The 10,000-nt window shown below is 37.8% G+C and overlaps 1 protein-coding gene across 2 annotated transcripts in view; it reads left to right on the top strand.

The window, feature by feature from the left end:
• nlrx1 (NLR family member X1) overlaps positions 1-9,031 on the top strand; it is a gene marked incomplete at its 5' end in the record, with an annotated part of 17,374 nt that extends 8,343 nt beyond the window's left edge. For both annotated transcript variants that reach the window (XM_014338362.1, XM_005937120.2), the window contains 3 exon segments: positions 2,407-2,658; positions 3,267-3,471; positions 8,483-9,031. In XM_014338362.1, the coding sequence (XP_014193848.1) occupies positions 2,407-2,658; positions 3,267-3,471; positions 8,483-8,620 (595 nt within the window).
• Between the last annotated feature and the right edge of the window lie 969 nt (positions 9,032-10,000).

The following is a 10,000-nucleotide window of genomic DNA, read 5'->3' as shown; positions in this document are numbered from 1 at the left end:
GTACCATAAGGTTGAAGTACTTTGGTGGTATGCAAATTCTTTTTTGCACACTTTGCACAAAATCACGCTTTTATCAAGGCTTCTGTTGGGTAGTCTTTCGAAATGAAATTTGCCTCAGATCAGTCCTAGCAACGCGCTTTCGTCTCGTTCTTTAATAAATTTGCATGCTGAAAAAAATGTTTTGTCTCTCTCCCATTTCTTCTTGTAGCATGTCGCAGCCCTACTTGGAACCTTGTTAAGATCCAACCATGCAAAATATGGTGGTTTTAAACTTTTGATCAGGACTGAATAGGTCAACCTTTGTTAAGGTGTCTTATGCTTTGTTTGACAGCTGTTTATTATGTTTTGTTTTGTCTTGTTTGGGGGGGGGGGGTTATATCAAATGATGCTTCTTATTTGGCACACATAAAACTAAAAGCTACCAGCCTAATCTGGGAGACAGTCAAAATAACAGACAGAATTAAGAATTCAGCTCAGCTAAGCTTAATAACAGAGTCATAAATTTAGTGAATCCATGTTTTCCCAGGTTGTCTCAGGGAAGTCTGAAGACCGTAAAGAGACTCACCTGTAAGATTACACTTAAACCTGTGACTCACCACAGGTTTAAGTGTAATCTTTCTGAGTTGTTTGATGTGTTAACGGACATTTGTTGGGAAAAGTTTTGATAATGACAAGCACCGTGTTCATTTTCTTTTTGTTTTGATTTCTTCTTTTTTTCTTCTTCAAAACAATATAATGGCACACAAGCTGGACCTTGTGTGCAGCTTAAGGGTGCTCTACAGTGTAATATTAAAGTTGAACTTCACCTTCCAAAAAGAGTCAAATTTGTCAGTCTATGAAATTTTATATCTTTGGATATTATATCTTTGGACTTATGTTTGACATGTCAATGGTTAATAATCAAATTTACTCTGTACATGTTGTTCTTTTTTTCTCTTTTTTATGACATAATGGTTTAAAAGAGCAAACTAACATTTCAATTGACATCATTTTCAGTTTGCTAAATGTCTTTCTTCCACATTAATTATATATGGGAAAGGTTTATCACTGTGTAACATCCCCTCTTCTTTTAACAACAGTGTTTGACTAAATCAGAGGAAAGTCACATACTGTTCTACCTAGGGATGGGTATCGTTTAGGTTTTATCCGATACCGGTGCCAAATCGGTACTTTTGAAACGGTGCCGGTGCTTAAACGGTGCTCAAACCGGTGCTTAAAGAATGGAGAACACAAACTTTGTCCAAAAACCTCTCATGTTCAGCTGTTTGTTTGTTTTTTGTAAAAAGATAACAATGTTAGCCTTTTCTGCAGCTATGGGGCATATATGGTATCACTCTTGGCTGGAAGCAGTGCTTAAACAATGGAAAAAACACAAACTTTGTCCAAAAACCTCTCATGTTTAGCTGTTTTCCACTTTTTCTTTGGTCATTTTAGCCTTTTTGGCCAGGGTGAAGGGAGTATCTGCCATCAAACAAGAAGACAGCCGCATGTAGCTATGATGATGTTTGCTAGTTCACCTTACATGCATTAATGTAATAACGTGGTTAGCCTACTCAACGTAAATTACACACGAACAACATTAAGCTACTCATGCAGAGAAGAACGGCTGCTGCTGCATCATCATCCTCATCATTTCTGCTACACTGGCAGGGCTAGGGGCCAGGACTCTATTCTTCGGGTTTTTGGGGGATGTTGCTCCGGTCCGATAACTGGCAACCCACCCAACGTGCACGGTGTGAGGTCTCGCAGCAAGCTATCAAATACGGCGCATTTCTCGGCTTTTAAAAAAAACGCTATGCGTCGCCAGGTGTTTCATCGGATTCGAGGTGTTACCTCCTTTGACAGTATCACAGTATCAGCTTAAAGCACTTGTTGCTGCTGAGTTTGCATCTTTTGCTGTGAAGTACAGCCAGACTTTTGACCGCTTCGCCTTGGACATTTTTAATCTGTAGCTCTGCTCTAACTAGAACGTACGTACCTGGCCCCGCCTACTATCCTCGGAAACGTAAAATGATTGGCTAGAAGTGTATCACAGCTCAGGAAAAAAAAAGCACCGAAATAAAGCACCGAAATGTGCGCTGCTTTTCGGTCTGGTTACTACCGTTTATGTCAGAACCGGTGCCATCATGGCACCGGACACCGGTACCCATCCCTAGTTCTACCTGTACGATTGCTTCACATTCACTTATTGTTACTTTCAGTGTCAATTCTAATGACCTGGCCATTGGATTGTGGTTTATTTATTATTACTTTTTTCTGATCATCAATTAGCTACTGACCGGAGTTACAGTCCTTAGCCTATATTTTTGCTACAAAGCCCTGGCTAACACCTTCATTTGCACGTGGAGTTTATTCTTAGTCGTAGACCAAACCAGAAATGCCATATTATTCCATTGTGTTCTTCAGATTGTGTGACAACCCTCTTATGGAGTCTGGAGTCCAAATCCTGGTGGAAGCCCTGCCAGAGAATCAGTCCCTGACAAACTTGTCCCTGATGCACACTGGACTGGGGGATGAGGGTGTCCTGGATCTGGCTAAGAGGCTCCAACAACACAGAAGACTCCAGGAGCTCAACGTGGCCTATAACAATATTGGAGACGACGCAGCTCTACTTCTGGTAGATGCCTGTAGAGAACATCCCAGCATTCAGACTGTACAGTAAGAAACTTCTCACTATATCCAAAGCTCAACATTTCTTTGAGGTTTAGTTGTGCTATAATGTTGTATTGCATAGACCACATTATAAATAAATTCTGATTCCACTGTCCTTTTTGCATTATAAATTTTTTTTTTTTTTTTCATAGAACACTGACAGTTTTCGTAACATGAAAAAAGCACCTTACTTACAGTTTGGCATATATTAAATTATAAACCCTGATATTGTTTTGATGCATGCGTAATGTAAGTTGTAAGTCCAGGTAAGTAAATCCCAATAGGTTGATTCTGTTCATATGGACGAAGCGTTTTCAGTGGGAGAAACATTTTGTCTTCCTCAGACAGAAGAAGTCATTTGGATGAGTGACAAAACATTTCTCCCACTGAAAACGCTACGTCCAGATGAACAGAATCAACCTTTTGGGAATCCTGATATTGTGTCATCAGATAATTGATAGAATTTATCAATTTATTACTCCTGTGAGTGAGACCAAGAACATTTTAAAATGGACTACATATGGTGAAATTCAAAAGGCCTCAGAGACACACTAAAAGCATGCAGTCTTTCATGCAAGCCCTACAGAATTTTTTTTGTCCATGTCTTTGTGCAGTTTATATTTGAACCCTCTCAGTAAAGTGGCGAAGCAGTCCCTGTATGCCCGAGGTGTTCCCCGTAGCCACAGTGGCCAACGGGTCAAGGTCCTGGCTTCTGTCACTGAAGGGACAGACCTCTCTGAGAACTGGCGCCCCATTCTCAATGTTATACGAGAGAACTCCTCATCCTGGGATCAGCAGCATGTCATACAGCAACTAAAGGTATATACATACAGTACAATGTAAATGTAAAAATGTACATAAAACATGTCATTTAAAAAATGATTCATACTGTGTGGGTTTTTAAAAGCCTGTTTTTTTTTTAAAATAATAGGTTAAGCTCAGCATTTTTAAGATACTTGTGTTTAAGTGTTTATAAACAAGACATGAGAAACCAGCCAGCTGGTGTTTTTCACCTGCTTGTCCAGTTGTTTGTTGTTTTTGTACGTCAGAACGCACCCCCAACACACAGGAGCATACAAAGAAGCACTGAACGCCACAGTGTCAGTGCTTCTTTGTCAGTGGACTTCAGCCTCCAGGGGAAGAAGAGACCGATGGAATTAATCACGGGAACTGGTGGGCTTCCTGAAAAGGCCTCGCAGGTTCCCCCTCTCCGGCAGCATTGCTGGACAACCTCACATCACCACTAAGCATAACCGAAACCACATGTCCGAATGTGTTTTGAGCATACCCGCAAACATCGTCCCACCACTTTATTAAATCTAGGCCAGTCCATTCCACATTTATGGGTTGTGTAAGGCAGAAGCTAACAGCAGCCGATGTTTTGCTTTTTATTTTAATTTCTACTAGCACCACATAATATTTTTTAAAGGCACCAACTACACATGTAGTTCTGCTTCCAACAATGCTCCAGGCTGAACCACGTTTTGGTGGACCAGGGTCTGCATACAACCTGAGTCCACCATAGCCCAGCGTGTACCCCTTGGCACTCAACTCAACTATCCAATCCAAAAACAACACAAACACATTGGGTTATTGTCTCCCCAGAAACACTTCCCTTGTGCTTGTGGAAATCTGTTTTTTTTCCCCCATTTCCGTTGTCGTTTTTCCTATTTCTGTTGTGTTTTGTGTGCTTTTGCAGCATTTTTCTTATTGCTGGTGTTTTCTTAAGTTGCAGTCCGTTTGGCCTCTCGGGGCCACTGTAGAGGAGGACAAAAGGTTTCAAACTTGTCCAGGCCTTAAACCTCATGTGTATTCTTCCTAGTAGTAGCACATCCATGGCTCAGTGTCTGAGTGTCACAGACCTAAATGTATGCCCATTTATATTTTTTAAATTGTTTACATTTCGACTTTTATTGTATTTTCATAAGTTTTACTGCTTTTAATTAAGCAATAAATACCGCTGCGCAACAGTAATTTAGCATTAAACAGTTAACCTGCTGAACCCCAATGGTCCTGGTACCAGAGGGGAGAGGGAGAACATCAGGTTTAATGGGATGTACCGCCAGATCTATTGTTTAAATAAAGACGTGTGATATCCACAGAAATGTCAGAATCTCAGCTAAAAGCTCACAAAACTATTTCAAAAACCACAAAACGGGTAAAACAGCAAACAATTAAAAAGCAGGCAAACCGATTCTGCAAAAGGATGTACTCGCGTTTGTCTGTGTTCACCTGGCGGCCAAGGACATGTGGTTGAGTGCTGACAGATTCTAAAACTGCAAGATTTATCACTCGCCGACCAAAATTCACTGAATAAGCAGCAAAAGAAGATGAAAACTATACTGCACATTTGAAAAAACATTGTAATTCCCTTTTAATTTTTACTGTCTTGGTTCCACCACAATAAAATTGCACTTTCTGCAGAGCAGTACCTCTTAGCATGCTTCAAGACCAGTTTTCCATCATCTGATAAGAAAGCCTAAACTGTACAAAGGTTGCTGTAAAATCTACAACAACTAGCTGGCAGCTGGATGCCAGTAACTTACTGTAAATACAAATCACAGTAACCTTACTGTATTGTGCATTTATAGTAGTACCGTAATTTCCTTTACAGTACTAGTACTGTATTTTTACTGTAATTTCTTGTACTGCACTTTTCCTGTATTATCCATTTACAGTATTACTGCAATTTACTTTTGGGCACTTTATGAGATATTAGTGTTAAGATAAAAATAAATCCCCACAGCTGTCAACTACATCTGCTGGTGTCGCAGTGACCCAAGAACAAAAAAGCACATAAAATGAATTACACATTTTACTATATCAATCCCTTTGACCAGCTCAGGGTGCACAGTGGAGACTGTATAATTTTCATGGATCTCACTCTCATGCTTACTTCCTGCTGCATCACTATCTACCTTTGCAGGGTTCTGTAAAGCACGTTAATGTTTTCTGCTGATGTGTAATGTGAAAGATGATTTCACGTGAAAATAAGTTTTTCAGTTAGGAAACAGGCAAGTAATATTTTCCATCTCTTATGTGCCATTTAAAATGATCACACAAAATGTACAAATCATGAGATGTATGCTGGCATCCCTCAACCTCACAAATCACTGCATCCATATGAGTAGGTGTACAGCTCAATGAAGGTTTATGGCGATAAAATCTAGTCAGTGTCCGCGTTGATACATTGCACTGTTTGTACACAAATGGTGTGACTATTTTAATAGTTGTAATTAACTTCTGACTTGAGCAATATTAACCTTGTGACATATGTAATATCATTTAATACTAGACATGAAGGCATATGGGTTTAAACTTAACGTTAAACGCTAATGTTAGTCATGTGACAAGCATTAGAAAAGTGTTAGTTATACCACGCGTTAGGAAGGTGGTGAGGGGGAATGAAGATAAAAACTTTATTTTTAAGTTTTCTTTTATTCCAAAGTTACTAAATACTGATCCCCCCCCAACCAAACTTAGTAGGCAAGGAACATATATGCACCTTAGATTTGTCGTTTCGCTTAGATTGACTTCAGTTAATTTAGTTACAACAGCTTACTCACCCGCTGAGTTTTCACAGCAGTTCCAAACCAAACCTAATCCAGATACCAGGCACAAAAGGCTCCAGTGAACACCTCACAAATAGTGACTCAGGCCAAAAGCTTTAAGAAAGAAGATATAAAACAAAGCTTTTCCAAATACAAATTATGTTTAAATAACTTGTAACTAGTAATATTAGGCAACCTCTTCACAGGATAGATAGCAAACAGTTAAACATTAGTATCATATACTAATGGCATTAACAGTGACAGCATTAACAAATAATTTTCAGAAGGTAATAAGGCCAAAACTATTTGCTGGGCTCAATAACCAATGTAAGCTAATAACCAGTGTATGACAATACACGACTCCTCTATCTTTATAAACAGTTAGTGCTGCCTTTTGTAAGAAAGTTGAGAGGAAGCGAATCAAGTTAGAAGCATGTGTGTCTAAAAAATTGTTTGAGGATAATAAGAACATAGTACTCTTTTTTTGAATTAATGTTTTCTCCAGAAAACAATCATTTTTCTTTTCAATGTCAGTCCCACAAAACAGTTGAAGAAAGTTTGAAAGAAATCTCTATAGCCATTGGTCAGTTTCACCTAGGTCAGTTTACTACTGTAAAACAAATTTACTGTAGGAATAATTACAGTAATATATATTTTCTCTTATATATATTTACTGTTGAATTTACTAAAGGTGTTTACAGGGTTATTTATGCTATTTAATAATGAAGAAATGTAACCTTTCACAAATTATGCCAAATTGCAAACACTTATAATAAATATACAAAATGCTATATTTCTAATAAAAAAATTTTTTCTATTACAGACATTTCTGGGGGAGGGTTACAGCTACAGTTTATAAAAAAAACAAAAAAAAAAACAACCCAAAACAAACAAACACAAAAACTGAAGAGTCTGGGCAATGAGCTACCACAAGTTTTTCTGTCATTCTACACATTTATTTCTTACAATTTAAGTCCAACGAGTCGTGCTGACAGCTTTCTTTGTTTTTTACAGCAGCTTTTTCTTTATCAATTAGAATAACAGTTAAATATGTAACTTCTTTACACTGACAGAATGGAGAATTTACTGGTCCGGCTGCTTAAGATCAAAGTGGGTTGTATGTGACCCACAACTAAAATGAGTTTGACACCAACGGTATATGATATATTGCCAAGAAGCATTATTATAACAAACAAGTAACCAAATACAAATTCTTTGCTTTATGTTTTAAGTTTATATGTAGCAATTCCACATTTGTATGCATATATTTTCATTATTACCTCAAGCCTACCTTCTAAACTGGAGTTTCTGAAACATGAAAACCCACGTAAACATGCTTACTTATTCACATCATATAAGGGTCTATTTGGATAGTGTTTAAGTCTTAACAAGTCTGTTAGATTCCAGTTTTGCTTACACCAGCTAACAGTATCAAAAACAACAGTTCAGGATATCCTCAACTCACCTCAGTTTAGCTGTGATAGACAGAAGTTAATAAACAAGTGTTATGATACTTGCCATCCATAAACCCCAAGTTAATTCATCTAGATATTGTCTTTTCAAAGGAAGAAACATTTTCCCACTCACCCAAGTGACTTCTTTAGTCTCAAGACTCAAGAAAACTCAATGTCTAAATAAACAGTATCACCGTTCTGGGGAAGAAACAGCAAGCAAGCCAAGATTCAAACAGAAAATATTTCATTAAAAAAACAACCTTGAAAACACAAGACAGTGGGTCAAAGACCCAGGATCATGACATCCAGTTAGTGACACACATTTCTACCCCTTGGCTTTAAGGGCATTTTATTCCCCTCTGTTTTCCCTCCTGAGCATTAGCACCTGAATAGGTGTCTGGCAGACATGAGCTGTGATATGATGACCAAGGTCTGTCTTTAACTCACTTACCAGTACTGTTACGCTGGCACTCCTGTTGCATTTATAATGTAGGAATTTGAAATATTAGAGATCCAGGTTTAGATGTTTTTTTTGTTTGTGTTTTTATAGGAAAGCATCCAGTTTGTTAGTGTTATGACATATATGCTTCTGAAGATGGCATTGAGACAGCATTTTTTCCTAGTGTGACACCTCACTCATGTTGTCAGAGAACAGGGATCATTGGATTAGTGACCTTAAGATATGAATTAGATTTGCAGAATTAAATTTGAGTCATTTTACATGTACAAACACCCAACTTAAAATTGATGAGGTGAAATGCACAAAAAAGATTGATTGTCAGGTGTGTGTCAGTAAAACCAGTGGCCCTTTGTTCTTTTTTGCAGGTCTTTCTCGAGGATCTGGAGTGGGGGCGTCAACAGCAGCAGAGCCTCTGGAAGAGGCTACATTTCCGCAGAGTTGAGAAGGGAGTCCGGAAAATTCTAAAGATGTATAGGAACAATTTACCTCCCTCCAAGAAGTAACCCAGGAGGTGATCAGGAAATGAGTGTTCAAGTTTGAATAGGATGAATCCAGATAGGAGAATCTTCAAACAGCAATGACTAATAGTCTAGGACAGGGGTTTTAAAACAGGCCAGCGGACTATATCAGGCCCACAATACAATTTTTTCTGGCCAGCAAAATAATTTCATATGTCAGTTATTGATGTGGTCTCTATGTGGGAGCTGAATCTTCAGCCCTGTTGAGAATTCCTGCAGACAGGGGTTGGGCTTTATTTTGATAGGTACACCATGCGGACAATCACGTGTTACATTCCCCTTAAAGGTCCAGGGGATGAAGGAAAGTAATAAAAGTTGTCCAGGTTGAACAAAGAAGATAGAGAGGCCATTCATATTATGCAAAGTAATTAAGCAATAAACAATTAAATGACAAAATAGTTTCTGATTTTCACTTTCTACTATAGAAATGTCTGTGTTTTTTTTTATGACTACAGTTTAATTTAAGAAACAACAACAACAAAAAACTGACAGTCCAGGCAATGAGCTACCCAAACCTTTTCTGTAATGTTACACATTTATTTTGTACAGTTAAAGTCCAAAGACTCATGCTGACAGATTTCTTTCTATGTCACAGTTGTTTTTTCTTGATTATGTAGAAAAACAGTTAAAGATTTAACTTCTTTACACTGACAGAAAGACAGTTTCACTGGTCCGGCTACTTAAGATCAAAGTGGGCTGTATGTGACCCTTGATGTAAAATAGTTTTGACACCTCTGGTCTAGGAGATATAGTTTCATCACTGTAGAAGAGATTTTGCTCTTGATTCTACAGTAAAAACTACACTGCACTATTCATAACCATTTAAAAGACCCAAACACAATCAAACTGTATGGCTTTAATGTGTGAGGTGCTCCACATGTGACTGGATTGTGAATTTTTAGTTGAATAGTTTGTCTTTTAAAGTTGCTTTTAAAGAGCACATTTTTGATTTATTTCACATTAATAATTGAAATGAATTTCCTTGTATTAGCAAGCACAAGAAAGAGAGAGGTAAAGGACATGCAGTTTGTCATTTTCATATGAGGCCAAAGCATTGAGACATTTGGTTGCCTTGAGTGAAAGTCTGTTTTTATATATCATCTTCATTAAATGCATCTTTTTTGCACAAAATAAGCCAACAAAGTACACTGCAGTAAAACAAACAACTATCAGCATCAAACAGAATGTCTGCATGTGTAATTTACATATGATTAAGAACAGAAAGGAATATTTTGAAAACACGTGTATGCTAAGTAAAGGATTTCTTGATAATATACAAGACTTGATAGAGAGATAATCCCATACAGCTTATGACAAAATTTAATCCAAAGTGATTGATGGCCCTAATCATGACCTTTTGACCTC

The sequence above is a fragment of the Haplochromis burtoni genome, unplaced genomic scaffold, assembly GCF_018398535.1.
Source record: "Haplochromis burtoni strain Fernald_Lab_line unplaced genomic scaffold, NCSU_Asbu1 Contig_227, whole genome shotgun sequence".
NCBI classification, from domain to species: domain Eukaryota; kingdom Metazoa; phylum Chordata; class Actinopteri; order Cichliformes; family Cichlidae; genus Haplochromis; species Haplochromis burtoni.
The sequence above is the reverse complement of the archived record's forward strand: the minus strand, read 5'-3'. Positions and strand labels throughout refer to the sequence as shown.